A 21,326-nucleotide genomic window follows, 5' to 3' on the forward strand; every position below is an offset into this window, starting at 1 on the left:
GGTTCGGATCCTATATAGGACTGACCAGTGCACTCACTGGCTGAGTGCCGGTCACGAAAAAACGACAAAAAAAAAAAAAAAAAAAAAAAAAAGAAACAAAACAAATTTAGGATTTGCATTGCTATGGAACTTGTCATTAGATTGGTTTCAAGTATAGGTAAGTTTCCTTCCACCAATATAAGCTATTACAGTAAATTTTTGTCAGATGTTTGTTATTTGTCAGGTTATAGTTATTACAAATATTTCCCATGTGCTGGGCTCTGGGAGGTAGGGGTGTATGAAGGTTTTATAGGTTGCAGGCTCTGCCCACAGAGTCTATAATCCAGCTCCTAGGAGATGAGTATACAGAGTCCATGCCATGAGGTGGTGTAAGAGCACCCGACAGAGGGGGGAAAAGGAGGTATTGACATTATGAAAGAGGCAGAGTTTGCTGTGGACCTGAAGATTCAGTTTTGTGAAGGTGTCAAAAAGTGAAGATGGCACCCGGAGGGAGGGCATCTGAAAAGAAAGCAGCAACTCAAGGAACTGGGTGGCGATGGGGACCACAGATCGCCTAGGTGACTGAGGAGCCTGGCATTCCTGTCCCTTACCTGTAGCAAAGGTGTGGCTGGGCCATGCAGTCATCTCTGTGGTCCCCTCATCATACAGCAGAATGCCTTACGCACACTCGGGGCTCAATATATATTTTCTAGGTGAATAAAAGAAAGAGAAGTTTGTAATCATATCCATAGTCATTCATGAATTGTTTCTTTGAGGAGAGAGCGTGATCCCTGTGGAGGACAGTCTAGTGACCTGTCCTGTCTTTCATTCATCTTCTGAGTGCAGAGTTGTGCATGAGGGATGCTCACGGTGCACCCACAGATGCCAGGAGGTGAATCTCAGCGTGTCCCACCAGGTGTCCCTATGTAATGAAATGAAAGTCATGGTATGTCCTGCACTGAAGTGCGAATGAGAGGAATGCCATGTCATGTTGATGGCTGTATAACTCAAAGGCTAACAATAGGCTGCATGAATGAGTTTATACATCTTTGAAATGGGGTTAATGATAGTACCCCCATTCTCATAGTTATAAGAATTAAATGAGTTAATGCAAGTGGAGTACTGCAAACAGTGCATGGCACGTGGTATTATTTTTTTGCTTTGTTAAAGGAGAAGATATTGATGTGAGAGTACTAAACTCTGGCAATTGTTTAGAAGAAAGAGAGCCAGTTATTTCCAAGTGCAAATAACTTGTGTCTGTTCCAGGAAAGTACTGGATGACTGTTCACCATATTTAATTAAACCTGTCAATCTGATAATTCCTACCAAGTTGTTTATAAATATGAGCCATAGAAGTTGGAGATGTTTATCTAAACAAGAAAGGTATCATATCAACTTTAAAATGCAGATGTGTTTGAAATAAACAATATACACAATTAAAGAATCATCGCTGTGCATTTCAAGTCTCAATAGGACACCGTTTATTTTTCATATTGTAGGCTGCAAGTATTATTATGACCCCCAAGGCCTTGTTTAGATTTGATGGGGGAATAACATAGATAGGTTTATTGCCTCTATAATTGTGTAAACTTCTTTCATATTTGAAAACACTTAAAATGAAATAAGAAAGTTCTAGACTGATTGTTTTATGTGGAGAATGTGAATCTTTTGCACGTGTTATATGGCAGACCTTTTAACTTTCAGCGCTAGTATTTAGGTTTGTTCAGATTTCGGGATAATGGGGTTCATTAAAAAAGAATGATGAGATGAATTAACTTCTAAAATACCTGATAATGCTTTAAAAAAAAAAAAGTGGGACTTAAAAATGCTGACTTTTTCATTTCATTTTTGTCTGTATTTTACTTGGTTATTTGAATACTGTGAGCCAAATATTTTTAAATGTATTAAGTACAGCTGTAGGAAGATTGATTTTTCTAAACTTTTACAGAAGTATTTTCAGAGGGTAGATTCCTAGATGTCTCTTCAAACAATAGTTTTATGACTGAAAATGTAAACAGGAAAGCAAATGTGCATTGCATAACTACTGAGTAAAGAAAAATTTAATCTCAACTAAAATATAATATGGCATCACATATAAGCATTAGTGTTATTACTTAAGGTCAATAAAGATTTTGTGAAAGGAAATATGTTCAGTCTTTGAATTAAGGGAAATGTAGTGACATTACGAGAAGGCATCTTATGTGAGAGAAAATTGTGTTCATTATGAACAAAAAACCACACCTGCAAATATTTGTCCCTTTCTGTAAATTTCATATTGAATCTCTGGGGAATTCAATAGTGTGGTAAATGTAATTTGTAGTTCTTTACAATTATGGCCTAAAAAGATGAAGTCTAAAGGGAGTTTGCCTATTTGATTTTCAAATTTGCATCACTTAAAATCCAATCAGGCCAACTGTTCAGATTTTTATTAGATATGAAATACATGAATGGGTTCAAAGCCTGTTCTGTGTATTGAAAGAACATATCTGATTTTATGGCAGGCCTTAGCTAAGGGGTTCGGTTAGCTTGTGGTTCAACCCCATTCGTATGAAGATTGTTTACTGACTGCTTGAATTGCTAACATATTATACCTTTCGATTTTCAGTAACCAGTGTTTTATAGGCCAGCAGATTGCCTTTGATTTTTGAGAATTTGCAGTAACATATTGAGCTTAACAGATTTATGCAGGAATGTAAAATAAAAATAGTGTAGCAGGCACTCGGGATTTTAGAACGCAGAGGGGATTAGGTTTACAGATGGCTGCTACAGATAATGGCATTGAGTAACTTAGCTGTGTAAGGTAATCTGTTGTTGACAGAATACATTAACATTTACCCGACATATACAGGTGTTGGTGTTGCTCAGTGCCTGCGACTCAGAGCCAGCAGTGTCATTTGTGGTGTAAGTCTACAGTTTCAAATCTCTAAAACATGCTTGGGTTTAAGGATTTATTTTAGGGAGACAGTCTAAGAGCTTCCCAAAATATACTATATAATTTATTCAGCCTCTCTCCCTTTAAAATCATCATTCTTTTTTGCTACTCCATAAAGTCCAAATCATCAGAGACTTTTTAAGGGATTCTGATTTAATTAATAGATGTATTCTAGAAATAAAAGCAGAAAAGCATGGGTCTAACTGTAATTTCCTAAACAATCTAAAGTCTTATCCATTCCCCTGCAATAATAGTTCTTAGCTGCATTTAGAATTGTCGGTGGGCCTATTTTAAAAAGTAAGGTTATTGGGACACCGCTTCCCCCCACCAAAAAAAAGTGAGTCAGGTGATTCTAATATACAAACAGGATTAATAATCTCTGCCCAATAATTACATTTACTCCTGCATTCAAAATCAGTACCCTAAAAGCTTATTTCTAGGTTTCTCCATCCAAATTACCCACAACTATCAATCTTCCAAAAACAGTCTTTGAATTAAGTCTTTCACTTCCCTAGGAACCTCCAGTGATCCTGATGCCAAGGCTAACAACTCTAAGCTCAGTTTGCTAAGGTCCTGCAGCTCCTGGGCTGCTTTCCCTGGGCAATTGCATTGCAGTTCTGGGTACACCCCTAATTAGATCTGTACCATAGCTGCTCATTTCATAGGGTACAGCTGTTGTAGTCTCTAGGCCTTTGCACATAGCTCTGCTTTCTCCCTGGAATGTACTCTTTACAGGCTGCATGCCTTCCATCCAAATCCATGTTCTCTCTCAAGGTCTATGCACCAAAGCCTTAGGACTCCTTACGCCAACCTACCCTAATACACATACGATTTTATTGTATGCGTGGTCTCTATGTCACCTAACTCATCACCCCCATTGCTTATTTTCTTATATTGTTAGCTGATTGCTTCAGACATCTCACATATTACATTTCTCCTATTCTCAACTACCTACTAGCCACACCCTCTACCAAGACAAGCCAAGACAAACCAAACCAAACAAGCAAAGCAAAAGAAAATGAAACAACAACAAAAATCTTGCACGGGGATGGACAGATAGTAGATGCTCAGTAAATACCTGTTGAATGATTATGGTCAAAAGGGAGGTAAGAAATGTGTTGAGGGTTGTACAACTGTGACTATTTGAAAAATCACTGATTTGAACACTTTCAAGGAGTGAATTCTATGTTATATAAATACTATCTCAATAAAGCTATTATAAAATTGAGGTAAGTGTTATGAAAGACATTTTGAAAATGTCGGCTTTATTTTTCCAGCAAAAAATCAAAAGATAACAGTAATATTAGAACAAAATTGAATCCTGCTCTGGCAGTGTTCTGAGGACTGGTAGTTTGTGGTGCTTCTTGTTATGTGAAGCTTGAGAGCAGCGCCAATAAACTATGGCCTGTGCCTATTTTTGTAAATAAAATTTTACATACTGTCTTTGGCTATTTTCTCACTATAAGGGAAGAGTTGAGTAGCAGAGACAGAGACCACGTGCCCCACAAAGATAGAAGTATTTACCGTCTGGCCCTATATAGACGCAGTTGGCTGACCCCTGCTTTAGAATGTGTGTTTGGAGCTATGTTAACTTGTATCATTTCTATGGGATACTCATGAAGAGCTACAATACTTCATAAAGTCTTGCTGATGGTGAAAAGGATTTTTGTGATGTCACAGGATGTCAAAATTTCAGTCCTATGAATGAAGATAATCCCTTTCTTCAGAGTTTTTGTTGATACAGGCACGATATCTGGCTTTTGGTCATGCTGTGGCCTTCTGCTGACATTTAGTCTCTACCTCCATCCTGTCTGTCCTTCAAAGCCCTTCCCAAATGCCACCGCTGCTAGTGAGCTTATCCTCATCCTCTCCTGGAAGGCGACGTTCCACTTTTCAGCCCCTCTTTCACTTGGTGACCCTCCCTGAAGACATTTCCCTCACTGCACCTTGACTGGAAATCATTTGCATAATTTTCACTCCAAAAAACCCGAATTGACCACTGGGTCTTTGCACAATGACAGACAGGGGAGGCACAGAGAGGAATGTGGTGGTTTGTGCCCTTGAGTTCACAGTCCTGTCCTCAGGAAGCAGCAACCGGCTTTCTTTGACTCTTTTCCCTCTTTCTCTCTCACCCGCAAACTACCTGTAGTCTATTTTCATCACTGTTTCCTTTCTTCCTTCTGTGTCAACAAGGAAAGCTACCATAGGCATGTTGCCAAAATGTGACTCTGGCACAGCGCTTTTCTAGGTCAACTGGGAAAGTGCAGCATACACGCAAGGCGGTCGATTACCGGGTAGAAGTGTGGGCGCTGCAATCTCGTGCCTGCTTCTGGATCATGGCTCCTCCAGCTACTTGTTGTGTGAACTTAGCCTCAGGATCTTTATCTGTAAAATGGAAACATAACAGAAATCAGTTCTTTGGGTTGTCATGAGGATTAAAGGGAATGATATTTGGTGCATTGCTTGGCATGTGTAAAACCTTCAAAACATGTTACCCATGATTATTCAAATTTGATTACTAGCTCAATTTATTCTTCCAGAATCATATAAAGTAATAAAATATGTACCAATTTATAACTGGACCAGAAAGGGGACATGATTTACCTTTATTACCATTATTAAACAGGAATAAATTCAGCTCTCCCACTCCGGACTAGCAATCCAAAATCCAGCCTTTTCTTGATTCACTCCTAGCATCCTTGTCTTTTATTCCTGTATGTCACAGATGTTACTGTCATAGAAAGGTCTTTCTATTTGTAAAGCCTGATCGACCTCAGCTGACTGTTACTCAGAATTTTCTGTTACACAAATTATCTAAACTCTTCAAAGAGCTTAATTAGACTCAGCAAACTGTTAAACTTCATGTGTTCTTTCAAAGCAAGTTTCGAGAGGCAATACGAATGGAACAAAAGGAAACCCTTTGGGTCAGCTCTGTTGTGCATACTGGTCCCACAAATTCTGAGTCACAGGTGTCTAAGACTAAAGGTCTGTGTTGATAATACCTCAGGTTTTCAGTCCTCTTATTTTGATTAAATCTGAGGGTTTTCTCTATTTACAGGGAACATAAATGATTTATGAGGCAGACAAGGCAGTGAACATTTTTGATATATTTAACCCGAAATCTACTGTTTCAGAGTTGGTTGGAAGCATTTCTTTATATTGACCTTAGAAGTAATGCCCCTCTTCAAAAGAAACAAAAATTAAAATAATGTCAAAAATTAAAATAATCATTTCTCCAATGCTGTCTCAAACCTATGTTTGTCATAATTTCTTGGATATTTCTTCAATCCAAATCAGAAGTTAACTCAATATTAGTATATCAGTTTAAAATACATCATTTGCATAGACATTTGGGAGGCTTTGCTATGGCAGAATTTGCAAAGTATGGAGCAATATTAAATATTTATAGCACCATATGTCCAGATCTCTTCATCCAGGTAAATTCCCCCTCCCTAATTCTGCTGTCTTCCCTCCATTGTGATTCAAGATCTCTCTTTCCTTAGTATAGTTTAATTGTTAAATTTTAAAAGCAAAAAAAAAAAAAAAAAAAACAGGGAGAGTTTTATGCTATACTTTTGTAGTGTTCTGAGAGGGGTCTAGAAAGAAGGCAGATGACTTTTTATCCAAGTCCAATGAGCTTGCTGATACCTATATCCTGGTTCCACATGTCAGAGTATAGAGAAGGCCACAGTAATAAGAACAATTAAAATATGGCTGATTCTGACACTCACCTGCTCAGTCAGAATTCAACTGCCTGGTGTATGCCTGCAAACATTTCTGGAGTTCCCCAGGGGACATCACATGGGCTCATACACAAGGCTGTCCTCTGCCAGGAGCCAGTGAGTACACCAGCCTACCATCATCTGCCAGCCATCCGTGAGAGTGAAAGGGTGTGGATGATTTCTACATAACCAGGCTTCTGATGGGACATGAAAGAGGACATCTGTCTCCCCTCACCAGTTTAGCAGAATAACAGGATGTATGCAATTGTGATTTAATATATGCAATTGTGATTTACAGTTAAAAAGCTGATGCACTGATTGAGGCTACTGACTGAATATAAAAATCAGGTGTAGTGGTTTCAACGTGGGAAGCAGAAGAGGCTCAGGGTTACCATGAGTAGCCAGTGAGAGGATGAATAGGTGCTCTCCATTTCTTCTGCTCCCGGCTCATCCAGAGCAACTCAGTGTTTATCTTTTTTATGTACTGGTACTCCAAAAAATGTGTTTGAAATGTTTCTCTGCCTTAATTAGCTAGTGTACATTTATATTTTATGACTTGCATTTGAGTCTCACACAAAATATTTTCCTTTTAACAGAATACTTATGCATTTGTGCTATTTAAAAAATGATCTTATGATAACCTTAGAGCAATATTTATGTTTAAAGATAACACATCTATAATCATATATTGGAAGCTGGTGGGAAAATGGACTTTGAGAAGGGAGAATAATATTTATGTTTAAAGATAACACATCTATAATCATATATTGGAAACTGGTAGGAAAATAGACTTTGAGAAGGGAGAATACTTTCATCCAGTTTTTAACAGTCATACCTTTATGTAATACAAAGTACTCCTTTATTTGAGGTTTGGGCAAAAGAGACAAGGAAAAGCTATTTCATAATCATTGCCAACTTCTAGGCATTGAATAATGAACACAAAATTCATTAGCATTAAGCTTTAGCAATGAGAGAGTATTTGTCAAATCCATTTTGCTAAACTATCGAAGGTATCTTGGGAGTCTCAGGTCATCCAGTTTCAATGCATACCTGAGAATATTCCCCTGGCCACCTTAGTGGAAGGAAGGGCAGATAGATAAAGATAGCTATTACAAAAACAGTATAAATACAATAGTTAATGTAGAGAGTCTGCAGAATCTTGAGTAGTGTTCACTTACCGTGAGTACATGTGTTTTTTGCAGTGTTTGAAGCTACCTAAGGCAGGTAGGTTTGAAAAGAAATGGAAAAATCAGGAAGATCTAGTAGAGGGTTATGAGTGAGGAGTCACAGAATCAAAGAATTCCATGCATGGCAAACCCTCATTCCAGATGAGAATCCTCTTCCCACATCCCCAACTTCTTCTCTGTAACTTCCTGTGATAGGGAAGCCCCAGAGGGACAGGCAGAGCACTGCCTCGGCAAGTGCTTAGCACTTGGTATTTTGAAGGCCAAGATTTGAGTTTGGCTTCACAATATGCCTTCTACTCTGAGACCCCGAGAAAATTACTTAACCTCCCTAAATCTTGATTGTCTTCATTTGTAAAATAAATGCAGTAGTGCTGTGCTGGTCATTATAGGTCTTCTTCTGCACCCCATTCATTCTTTACTCTTATCTGTCCTACTCTGTGCCCTAGAAGCTGACCCCTACAGGAGATATCTTCCTTGTCCCCTTGCCTGCCAGTATCCCGCTGGGTAGGGCCAATGGAAGGCGTAGCAGGAGATGGAGGAAGGCACAAGGAGGGAGGGCAGGGTGCTTCTCTGCTCTCTGACTGCTCTGGGCTGTGTATTCTGGTTGCATTCTTCCCTGTCTACAGCTGCATTAGCTTCATGTCAGCAGGCTCTTTCCTGGCTGCTGTGCAGTTCGTTTTCTCTTTACCTCTTCAGTATTAGGAGTGATAAGTGCTTCCCCTTCCTGCTGTTGCAATTTCTGAGAATTTCAGTGTCCTTTGTTGGTTCTCTTAATTTTGCTCTTGCCTTTCGGTCACCCCCCCAAAGGGTCTTGAACCATCTGCACTGGATTCTCATTCCTGCCAGGACCCTGTCTCACCCAAGTACCTAGTCTCTCTCAGATTTGTTGAGAAGTTCAAATGCAATAATATGTGAACACATTTTACAAATTCTAGGAATTAATACAAATGTTGGTTTTCAACTTTCCTGCTCCAAGCTACCGATTCCTTTTCCATTCAGTTCTAATTGTTATGATCTTTAGCTTAAACTTTCTTGTTCCTAATTTCCATTAGTGATAATCTCTCCCTTCATGTTACAGAGTAAATATAATTCTTGACGGCTCTTCAGATCCTTGAAGACAGTGGCATTTCCACCCAGGCCTTCTCTGAGCTGAGCTGATGACTCTGAATTGCTTCAAACATTATTGATATGACTTAGTTGTAAGTTTTCCCTCCATTCTGGTCTTTTGAACACATTCCTGTTCAAGATCATTCCCCTTTCACTCTAATGTTCAGAACCTAACACAATATCCCAGCTACCATCTCCCCAGATAGGACTTAACTATTTTTTCTTCTCATTTCTCTTTTCCGTCAACCTTTTTCCGGCAAGGGTTTTTTTTTTTTTTTTTTTTTCTTTTTTAACCTTGTTTGTGAGGCAGAATAGTGCCTCCCATCCCAAGATGTCCACATCCTAATCCCTGGAACCTGTGAATATGTTACAGAAACTTTATGTGGTTAAGGGGATTTTGCAGACGGCATTCAGTTATGGACTTTGAGATGGCAGACTGTCCTGGATTATGTAGGTGGGCCCATTGTGATTTCAAGGCTCCTTAAAAGTGCATGAGGGAGGCAGAAGAGGAGGTCGCAGTGATGCCATGTGAGAACTCAACTTGCTGTTGCTGGCTTTGAAGATGGAGGAAGCTCCAAGGACGGAGCCATGAGCCAAGGAATGTGGGAGGCCTCTAGAAGCTAGAAAAGGCAAGGAAACAGATGCTCCCCTACAGCATCCAGAAGGAAATGCTGGCCTTCCAACCCCTTGATTTTAGTCTGGTGAGACTCATGTCTCACAGGCCTATGAACATGTAAGATAGTAAATATGAGTTGTTTTAAGCCATTACATTTGTGATAATTTGTTTCAGTGCAAGAAAAACAAAGAATATGCTTTATGTGGAACTTTGATCTCATTTTTAAAAATTTTCATAAGATTTGTCCCATTGTTCCAGAATGTTCGGAATATCTGTAGCCAGGTTTCCATTATTTAGTGTGTTAGCTTTCTGTGGAAGATTCATTCGCTCCTAAATTTTTTCAGCATAGTAACCATGTTACTACTGCAGATATTGGCCATATCTGGACTCTGATAAAAGTCCAGAGATTTGACATTTGCTACCTCTCTCCCAATTAACAATGCTGTATTGATGAACACCATCTGTGACCCTACCCAACTCTGTCATCATCTAGCTACTGTTCATCTATCTTATCCACTAGACCATCAGAACAGATTTGTTAAATAATTTTTTTTCTAATGAGAAGCATACTTAGAGAAATTTACACACCCCCTCCATCTACCACTCCAGGAATTCTATCAAAAAATTATATCAAAATAGGCTAATAAAAAAATTTAGATCAAAATGAAAAATCTTAAAAATTCAGTCCTTGATCTTATCATGCTGTATGGCCTGATAATCCACATAACGAGGAAGAAGAAACATTGTCATGAATTAATTGTGTTTTTTACAGCTCCAGTTTCAATGGCTGAAGGGGATTTGTCTTAAGCTGCTCTTTATGCCTTGCCTCTGTGTGAAAATGCAGGACTCCTGAAAGAGACAATCCTTTGGGAGCTTACAAAAACAACTTCATTTATTAGTGGCCATCAAGTAAATAATTAGCTACCTTGTTAATAGTGTAATGAGGGTAACCCCTGACTTGGTGTTCTTTGCTTTGGATGTGTGGCTTCTTCTAGGCCATTTACATAAGCAGGAGCAGTGAGATTTGCTCTTTTCACTGGATCATATTTTGTCCTTGCAGAGAAAGCCTGGTATTTTCTGCTAGGCACTTGGTTGGGATGGGATCCATATCAATTTGTCTCAGCTGCTGAATGGTACTTACTGTGTTATATGGTGAGCTATAAAGTTCTGTTCCTAATAAATAGGTGAACTGCATTCCCTAACCTGTTTCTCATTTAATTTAACTTAATGCAGAATATTCAAATTGGCTACATAATGCTAATTCATGTTTAAAAGGTTCCAAGTTTGAGTGTCCAAACCTCAGAATATGCCAGGCCCAAGAGGTTTATGAGAAAAGTTATATATATCATTGAGATGAGAAGAATTTAATTTCAGTTTTATTCTAATATTTTAGCATCTTCATAGCTACTTTTTAAAATCCACTAGAGAAAATCTACTCAGGTCATATTTCCAAGACCCTGACATAAAGCCGTTCTCCAGAAGGTTGGGGGAAGGATTGTCTTACAGTTCTGCTGACCTAACTGTAAAGTTACAGTGAGTACATCTCATGCTGGAGAAGTGGCCAGTAGTTAGGAATTTGATGTTAGCAATATTTAATCCAATTTATATGCATTTGCAATTTCAGAGAAATACAATATAGTTTACAAAAGCCCTCTAATTTTTTTTAAGTTGCTACCTTTATTTGGTAACAACTGATTACCATGTGCTAACTAGGAGAAAACACCTACAAGTGAACAATATCCCCATCCTGAGATTGATTCTACTTTAACTGTGCTTGTTCAGGTAGCAAAACCATTAGCTACTTCTTGATAGTTTTTATGATTGGACTTAGCACCTAGTATCGAGCAAGCACTGAAGAATGATTCTTCTGTTAAAAGGTTGATTTATTAGTTTATATGTAAAAGAACACTGGAGGTTATAAAGGTAACAAAGACCTTAAACATTATATTGATTTTTTTTTCCCCAGAGCTTTTTTCTTCTTGTTGTATTGCAGGATAATAAAATTTCACTAGACCCATTGGATCCATAAAAGCTGAAGTACAACCACCAACTGATAGAAATGAAATTGTTTGACTGAAGTGATAAGCAAGGACTTGGCTTTGAACTCTGAGCAGTATAAGTTGTTTCTCTGGCCCGTGAGGGTGAATTACAGCCTGCTGTAAAGGACAAGCGTGTATTTGCAGGAGCTCCCAATTCAGTAATGACTGGGTGATGCGGTAACCTTTACATGACCACTGTAGTCACAAAAAGAAGCTCTTTAGAAATGAGAAGTCAACACCATGCCTTTTTAATAGAAAGTAGATTTTTCTTGTATGAATTAAAATTGTGGTTATAAGATATTTAATTATGGAATAAAAAGTGGAAAAGGAAAATAAATTTTCTTTGCATATCTCAGGATATATTATCTGTAAGATGGTAAGTTTTTAAATTTTATTTATTTATTTATTTTTAGTGTACTACAGACTCCTTGTAGTACAGTATACTATTCTGTGCCAGACTAAAATTTTATGAGCTTCTGCTATCAGCTGGGCACTGACCTAAGCAAACACTTGGCTTGTGAACCATCAGCCCAAGCCCTGCCCCTTGCTGCTCCAAGCACCTTCTCACTGAAGGCAAGCCTGGCTCCCCCATTACCTAATCAGTCTAATCAGTCAAGCATAGAGAGCCGTCATGAGAAAGAGCTCCATAACCCACCCAGGCAAAGTGAGATTATGATTTCAATGGTGATGGCTAGAGAACAATATGCAAATCAGAAAATTGGTGGGCAGGGTCTACCTTAACGCTGGCTCTATTGCCATTCTTATGGGTTGATATAAAATGGATTAGAATGGGAGGTCCTCTGGCTAGTTAGCAAAGATTTTTAAAATTATTTTTTAAAATTTTTTTATTCATTATTCATGTTTGTGGGGCACAAAGCTGGCCTGTGCCCAAGATGTGATGATCAGATTAAAACTACCAACATGCCCATTACCACAAATTGCAGTTATTCCCCATGCCCCCACTCAAACCTTTGTCAACCTTCCTTCACCTCTCACCCTCCACTGCCTCGCTCCCTCCACTGCCAGCAACCCTAGGTCTGTTCGCTCCCTGTGCAAGTCCAGCATACCACTGTGGTCTTTCTTTCCTTCCTTCTTCCTCTCTTAGCTTCCACTTATGACTGATGACATGTGGTATTTTTCACTCTGTGCCTGGATTATTTCACTTAATTTTCTCCAAGCTCATCCATGTTGCTGCAAAGGGTAGAATTCCATTCTTCTTTTATGGCAGAGTAGTATTCCATTGTGTACATATACCACATTTTCCTTATCCAGTCATCCATTGATGGACATTTAAGTTGGTTCCATGTCTTAGCTATTGTAAATACAGCTGTAATGAACATGGGAGTGCATGTATCTCTATGACATGATGATTTCCATTCCTTTTGGTATATACCCAGAAGTGGAATTGCTGATTGTATGGTAGATCTATCTGTATTTGTTTGAGAAATCTCTATGCTGTTTTTCATAGTGGCTGTACAGTCCCACCAACAGTGTATAAGAGTTCCCCTTTCTCCGCGTACTTGCCAACAATTTGTTACTCTCCAGTCTCTTTAATTATAGCCAGTTTAACTGGGGTGAGATGATATCTCAATGTGGTTTTAATTTTCACTTCTCAGATGATTAGTGATGTTTAGCTTTTTTTCAAGTATCTGTTTGGACATTTGTATGTCTTCCTTCAAAAAAAAAAATTTCTATTCAGCTCCTTTGCTCATTTTTTAATTGGGTTGTTGGTTGTACTGTGTAGTTGTTTGAGTTCCTGCTATATTATAGATAATAATCCCTTGTCAGATGTATAGTTTGCAAATATTTTTCTACCATTCTGTAGATTGCCTTTTCACTCTGTGGATTGTTTCCTTTGCAGTACAGAAGCTTTTTAGCTTGACACAATGCCATTTATTTATTTTTTCTTTTGTTGCTTGTGCTTTTGGGGTCTTATTCATAAACTCTTTGCCCAATCCTACTTCCTGAAATGTTTTCCCTATGTTTTCTATTAATAGCTTTATAGTTTCAGGTCTTATAATTAAGTCATTAATCCATTTTGAGTTGATTTTGGTATATGGCAAGAGATGCAGGTCTAGTTTCATTCTTCCACATATGGATGTCCAGTTTTCCCAGCACCATTTATGAAGAGGCAGTCTTTACTCCAATGTATGTTCTTGTTGCCTTTGTCAAAAATCAGTTGTCAGTAAGTATATAGTTTTATTTCTGTGTTTTCTATTCTGTTGCATTGGTCTGAGTGTCTATTTTTATGCCACTACCATGCTGGTTTGTTTACTATAGGTTTGTAGTATGATTTGAAGTCAGGTATTGTTATACCTCCAGCTTTATTTATTTATTTATTTATTTTGCATGGGATTGCTTTGGTTATTTGGGGTCTTTTATTGTTCCACATGAATGTTAGGATTGATTTTTCTATTTCTGTGAAGAATGTCATTGGCATTTTGGTGGGGATTGCACTGAACCTATAGATGGCTTTAGGTAGTATGGACATTTTTACTATGCTGATTCTTCCAATCTGAGAGCATGGAATGTCTTGCCATCTTTTTGTGTCCTCTTTAGTTTATTTCAGTAGTGATTTGTAGTTCTCTTTAGAGATCTTTCACCTCCTTGGTTAAATTTATTCCTAGGTATTTTATTTTTATTGAAAATGTGCTTACTTTCTTGATTTCTTTTTCTGCTAGTTTGTTTTTAGAGTATAAAAACACTGTTGATTTTTGCATGCTGATTTTGTATCCTGCATTATTACCAAAATTGTTAATCAGCTCTGAGACATTTTCGTTAGAGTCTTTAGGTTTTTCTACATACAAGATCATGTCGTCTGCCAACAGGGACGTTTTGACTTCATCTTTTCCAATCTGGATGACCTTTATTTCTTTCTCTTGCCTGATTGCTCTGGCTAGTACTTCCAGTACTATGTTAAATAGGAGTGGTAATAGTGGGCATCCTTGTCTTGTTCCTGTTCTTAAGGGAAAAGCTTTCAGCATTTTCCCATTCAGGATAATACTGGTGGTGGGTTTGTCCTATATGGCTTTTACTGTGTTGGGATACTTGCCTTCTATACCTAATTTGCTGAGAGCCTTTGTCATGAAGGAGTATTGAATTTTGTTGCTTTTTCTGTGTCTGTTGAGATAATCATGTGCTTTTTGTCCTTAATTTGTTGAGGTGGTGTATCATATTTATTGACTTGTGTGTGGGGAACCATCCTTGTCTCCCTGGGATGAATCCCATTTGATCATGGTGAATAATTTTTATTTATTTTGTTTGATGTTTTGCTGTATTCTGACAGTATTTTGATAAAGATTTTTGCATCTATGTTCATTAGAGATATTGACCTGTAGTTTTCTTTTTTTGTTTTATCTTTGTCTGGTTTTGGTGTCAGGGTGATTCTGGCCTCATAGATGAGTTTGGGAAAATGGCCTGTGTCAATTTTTGGAATAGTTTGAAGAGAATTTGTATTAGTTTCTCTTTAATGGTTTGGTAGAATTCAACACTAAAGCCATCTGGTCCTGGGCTTTTCTTGTTGAGAGACTGCTGGTTACTGCTCTGCTCTAGTCTCGTTGCTTGTTGTTGGTCTAATCAGGTTTTCTATTTCTTCTAGTTTCAGTTGGTAGTTTGCATGTGTCCAGAAATGTATTCATTTCCTCCAGGTTTTCAAATTTGGTAGTGTAGAGTTGTTTGTAATAGGCTCTAGTGATTGTTTGTATTTCTGTAATACCAGTTGTAATGCCTTCTTTTTCATTTCTGGTTTTTATTATTTGGGTCTTCTCTCTTCTTTTATTTTATTTATTTATTTATTTATTTATTGTTTATCTTCTCAATAAAACAACTTTTTGTTTTTGTTTCATTGATCTTTTGTATCATTTTGGGGGTCTCTATATCATTTAGTTCTGTTCTGGTCTCAATTATTAACTATGGGATTGGATTGTTCTTGTTTTTCTAGTTCTTGGAGGTATAGTGTTAGGTTGTTTATATGAAATCTTTCTATCCTTTTAATGTAATTGCAATAAAACTCCCTCTTAGAACTGCTTTTGCAGTATCCCACAGGTTTTGATATTAAATGTCTTTGATTTTATTGGTTTCAGGAAATTTTTTGGTTTCCTGTTTAATTTCTCCTTGGACCCACAGATCATTCACGAGCCTATTATTTAATTTCTATGTATTTGTATAGTGTCCTGAGTTTCTAATTAATTTCTAGTTTAAATCTGTTGTGATCTAAAAAGATACTTGAGATAATTTTGAATTTTTAAGATTTGTTGAGATTTAGTTTGTGACCTAGCTTGTGCTCTATCCTGGAGAATGTCGCATGTGCTGACGAGAAGAGTGTATATTCTATAGTTGTTGAATGAAATGTTCTGTAGATATTTGCCAGGTCCAATTGGTCTAAAGTGCAGTTTAAATCCTGTGTTTCTTTGTTGATTTGTTGCCTGGATGATCTATCCAGTACTGAGAGAGCGGTGTTCAGGTCCCCCTCTATTATCATATTGGGATTTATCTCTTTCTTTGGGTCTAATATTGTTTGCTTTATTTACTTCTGTGATCCAGCATTGGATATGTATATTATTTATGATTGTTATGTCTTCTTTCTGAATAGATCCCTTTATGATTATATGGTGGCCTTCTTTGTCTCTTTTTGTGGATTTTGGTTTAGAGTCTATTTTATCTTGTGTAGGAATAGCTACTCCTGTGCATTTTTTGTTTCAATTTGGGTGGTATATATTTTTCTGTACCTTCACTATTTAGTCTCTGTGTGTCTTTGGAGATGAAGTTGTCTTGTGAAGACAGCATATAGTTGAGTCAAGATTTTTAATCCATTCCATGAGTCTGTGTCTTTTGAGTGGGGAGTTTAATCCATTTACATTTAGGATTGTTATTGAGAGGTATTGTCTTGCTCCTGGAATTTTATTGCTTTTTGTTGCGATCTTTTAAATATTGTTTATTCCTTTCTTTCACTTTTAATATTCATCTTCAATATTCATCTTCAATGTTTGATGTTTTTTTGATGTGGTAAGATTTAGTTTATTTTTCTTTCTCCTTTGCATTCGTGTTTTACCAGTTGGCTTTGTTCCCTTTTGTTTATTTGTGGTAGTGGTTATTGTTTTTCAGATTCTAGATGCCGGACTCCCTTGAGAATTTCTGGCAGGGCTGGTCATATGGCATGAATTCCCACAGCTTTGGTTTGTCTGAAAAGTACACTATTTCTCCCTCTTTTCTAAAGGATAGCTTTGCTGGGTATAGTATCCTTGGCTGACAATTTTTTCTTTTAGTATTTTGAATATGTCATCCCATTTTCTCTCACCTGGAGAGTTTCAGTTGAGAAGTCTGCTGTTAGTCTGCTGGGAACTCCCTAATAAGTGATGACACTTTTCTCTTGTTGCTTAAAGATTCTCACTTTGTCTTTGAGCTTTGCCACTTTAATTATAATGTGTCTCAGAGAGGATCTTTTTATATTGAATCTGTTTGGGGATCTTTGAGCTTCCTGGATCTGTGTCTCTTCCTATAGCTGGGAGTATTTCTGCTATTGTTTCATTGAATAGATTTTCAATGCCTTTACCTTTCTCCTCCCCTCCTGGAACACCCAGATTCAGATGTTTGTGCAGTTAAGGTTGTCTGCTGCCTCTCTTAGACTTTCTCAATTTTAAAAAAATTCTATTTTTCTTTTTTATGTCTGCCTGGGTTATTTTGTAAAGACTGTCTTCAAGATAAAAATTATTTCTTCTGCTTGCTCTAATCTGCTGCTTAAGCTCTTGGTTGTGTTTTCTATTTCATTGAATGAGTCCTTCATTTCCAGGAGTTCTGCTACATTCTTTTTCAAGGCATTGACCTCTTTAAAAATTTCCTCCTTCATATCCAGCATAGTTTTTCTTGTTTTATTGTGTTGTCTAATTGGATTTTCTCTTATCTCATTGAGTCTCCTTAAGATATTTACTCAGAATTCCTTTTCAGTCATGTCAAGGGTTTTCTCTTCTGCAGGTATGGTACTTGCATATTATTATATTCCTTTTGTGGTGTCATATTTTCTTGTTTTTCCACATTTCTAGTATGTCTACATTGATTTCTGGTCATTTTGGAGATCAGTTGCTTCTTTTATTACTCTGGAGTGGACTTTGAGGAGACAGACTTCCTCCTCTTTTTCAGGCTCCTCTAGTGACTCTCCTCATATCCATGCAATCCAATATGTGGTAGGCCACTTGCACAGTGGCAATGGTTGTTACTGTGGAGGCAAGCTATCCTTGCTGCAGTAGAAACTATTGTGGACCACCTCTGTGGAGTGGTTTGAGGCCTCCCTGTCCTGGTGATGATACTCCTCCTCCCTCCTGTATGAGCAGGGGTGGTTGGGACTGCCTGGGGCACTTTCCTGCCTTGAGCCTTCCTGTCACAGTGACAGCATTCCTTCTGCCTCCTCCAGTTAGCAAAATTTTTAGATAGTCCAATTGACTTAGGGTCTTAAAATATATAATGTAAAAGTACCCACAAATGCTGTCTTACACCTGGGAAGACTAGAATGGGAAGACTGTAATAGGAAGCAAATTCACAATTTCTACCTCTTAGTCTGTTACTGCCATGAAAACATAGGCTGAAGCCACTGAAGCCCTAAACCAAAGCCATACCTTAGATGAGTAGCTTTCTTCCAAAGGTGCTTAGTCTGTTCAGACTGCTATAACAAAATACTATAAATTAGCTAGCTTACAAGCAACAGATTTTTATTTCTCACAGTTCTGGAGGCTGAGAAGTCCGAGAAGGACACTGGCAGATTCTGCATCAGATGAGGGCCTGTTTATCATAGATGGTAACTTCTGGCTGTGTTCTCACACAATGGAAGGACAAGGAAGCTCTGTGGTGCCTCTTTTTTATAAAGCCATCAAATCCTACTATTCATAACCTAATCAACTCCCAGAGGCCCTACTTCTTAATACAATTACATTGAGGATTGGGTTTCAACGTATGAATTTTGGAGAAGGACACAAATATTCAGACCATAGGAGGTACCTCTTAATCTTTTATTTTTTGGGAATCTAAATTCAAACTCTGTCTACATTTTGTCATTTTTTTTTTTTTCTACTTGCCAATAACTAAATTGGGAGAGCCCCAAATCTGAGAGGGCAATCGTGTAGTGTTTGCCTATTCCAAAAAAATGTCCTGGTATTTCAGTAGGTAGAGACATTGGTTTATTAGACTTACGGAAGTCACTGATTGTGGCCAGCCAACTAGATATCCTCACTGATACAGGGTACATACAACAGTTATATAGTGAACAAATCAAAGTAGAGATGTAAATCATTTGTGTGCTTACATGCAGACCCTCACCCAGCTCACATATCTCAGAGCACACACGAGATCTGGCTGAGTAGATAAGTTAATCCACTTGCTACTCTCCTGGTGTCAGAGTGCTTTGGCACCACCATACTAAGTCATACTAAGTCATTTACTTAGGGTCCCTGCTTCCTCCAGTCTTCCGTTTGTCTTAACTTTATCCTAGTAAAACAATAGGCTAAATGATTACTTTACCACAAAATGCTCATTTCCCTTGTGGGTCATTTGAAAATTTGGCCTGCATACAGCAGCACTTATCTTCTTGACTGGTGTGTAACCATGTTTCTATGTCTGTATCTGTCTAGAGCTATGCCTGTCTAATCTTTTGTTATTGCTGTTGATTCCAGGAAGGTGGGGGTTGCCTTTGAATGGAGCAGGATTTAACATCAAACTAGTGAAAAGTACCCTGGCTGATCCAGGGTCTGTCTGCTTGGTGACCACACACTCTGCAGACAGAACACGTCCTAGAATACCTGCATGGTCACTTGATTCATCTCAGAAATTGCACCTTTTGATTTTCCTTATCTTCTGTTCTTTTCTCACTTAAATTAGATTGATCTTACTGATGGGGGAAAGGAAATTAACATGTCCTGACCCTTTACCATGTGTCAGGATCTTCAAAGTTATTTCATTTAATCCATACAATGCCACTGAGACATGGACATTGTTGTCTCATTTTTTCACACAAGGCAACTAAGGCTCATAGAGTTTAAGGCACTTACTAATGGTCTTCACATTATTGCTTAATTTTATTAATGGCAGAGCGAACATTAAATTCAGGTTTGAAAAAACAAATTCTTTATCCAATGAAGGATATTACTTTTCCCTTTGTAACAGTTCATGAGAAAAAAAGGATTCTTTACAAAATTTTTCTTAGAAAAATAACATCAAAAGCTTCTTTTTGCTCTAATAATTCAAACCTTTGTTTATGAAAGATGTGATTTAGTCCATGACTTCTAAAGAATAAATTTGAGAGACTTAAGCTAATTCTCTGGATGATGCAAATAAATGAATTACACAAGTTACTGGGCAAACATGACTATGAAAACAAGTAGCATTTCTACGAAGGCTGATTTGATTCAAGAATACCCTGTTCACATCGTGCCATTCTCCCCAACACCCACCAACCTCATCTCTCTTCTTCATTTTACCTGGTCAGTTTTAGAAAAGGTGAGAATTAAATGTGTGAAGCCTACATGATGACCCAAGGAGCCCTTTTCCAGTCTTTCTAATCTAAAGTAAGTGACATGATCTAACTCATCCTAACTGTAGCAGGATGCCTACTTTGACCTCAGCAAACCACACCTGACTATAAATAAAACTCCATTAATGTATGACTTTTCAGAAATTGGCAGAATCAAATCCCTATGCTTGAATGGCATTTCGAAGCATTGTTAATTCCAAGAATTTTCCTACGTGTTCAAGTCCCTCTTTGAGGAGTCATTTTCATTTTCATGTCTGTTCACAATTTTATGGCATGTAAGTGACAAGCAGTCCCTGTAACACATGATGGGAGGGCACCCACTAAAAGAGAGCTCAAGATGAGTGACATTGGATGTGAAAGGCAACCTTTTTCTGCCAGGCTCTGTGATATTTAGCATGCTTTGACATATGCTAAGCTACAACATTTCTAAACGGTCAGGAATCCCTTGGGAATATTACATGGAATATGTGGGTCAGAATTCCTCATGATTTTTTAAAAAGTCTAAAACATTTTCCACAATTTTAAATCAATATTTTCCTGAACTCTATCATATGGATTTGACATACTGAACATGACTTTATAGTCTTGAGTAAGGCTTTACACTATTTAGAGAATCATTTATGGTAAATGCTCCTAATACATGCTGAGAACTGAAACCAGTTTAAAGTTTTACTAATCAAGATATTGGTATGTTCAAACATCTAAAAATAAAGGAATTAGTGGTAATAAGTAATGAGAATATATACAAGTTTTTTTCTTGTCCATGGAGTTCTAGGTACCTTACTCTTTGATATCTTTCATATCCAAAAGAGGCATAGAAACCCATTCATTATTCTATAGTGAGTTATTTTCAAATCATTTATTTAGGTTTGGGGCCATGTTCAAAAGGACATTTATTATATTTCCTCTTTTAGACCAGGTATTTCTTTATGTTGCTAGCACATGATGGTTATGTTCTCCTTGCTTGCATTTTATGTACATAGTGTAACAAGGATCTTTACATCTCCATCATTAACCTTAACAGCCCCCAGGTAAAAGGCATACCTGTATTCATGGAAGAAAAGAAAGAAAGAGAAAAAAAAAATGGTGAATAAATCAATATTATTTTAGTCCTTGCTTCTCCATGGAAATTGCTCTTTTCAAAGCATCAGTGACCTCTATCTTGCCAAATCCAAATGTCATATCTTTTTTGACTTTCAGCAACATACAAACCAGGTGATTACTGTGCC

The 21,326-nt window shown here is 37.6% G+C and overlaps 1 protein-coding gene across 5 annotated transcripts in view; it reads left to right on the top strand.

Moving 5' to 3' along the window:
- CTNNA2 (catenin alpha 2) overlaps nucleotides 1-21,326 on the top strand; it is a 952,135-nt gene that overhangs the window by 284,876 nt on the left and 645,933 nt on the right. Inside the window, exon 7 of one of the 5 annotated variants that reach the window (XM_063078018.1) lies at nucleotides 17,536-17,563. The exons of the other annotated variants lie outside the window; for them this stretch is intronic. Coding sequence (XP_062934088.1) covers nucleotides 17,536-17,563 — 28 coding nt within the window. The remainder of the gene's footprint in view (nucleotides 1-17,535; nucleotides 17,564-21,326) is intronic. 5 annotated transcript variants of the gene reach the window in all.

Source organism: Cynocephalus volans, chromosome 14 (assembly GCF_027409185.1).
Source record: "Cynocephalus volans isolate mCynVol1 chromosome 14, mCynVol1.pri, whole genome shotgun sequence".
NCBI lineage: Eukaryota > Metazoa > Chordata > Mammalia > Dermoptera > Cynocephalidae > Cynocephalus > Cynocephalus volans.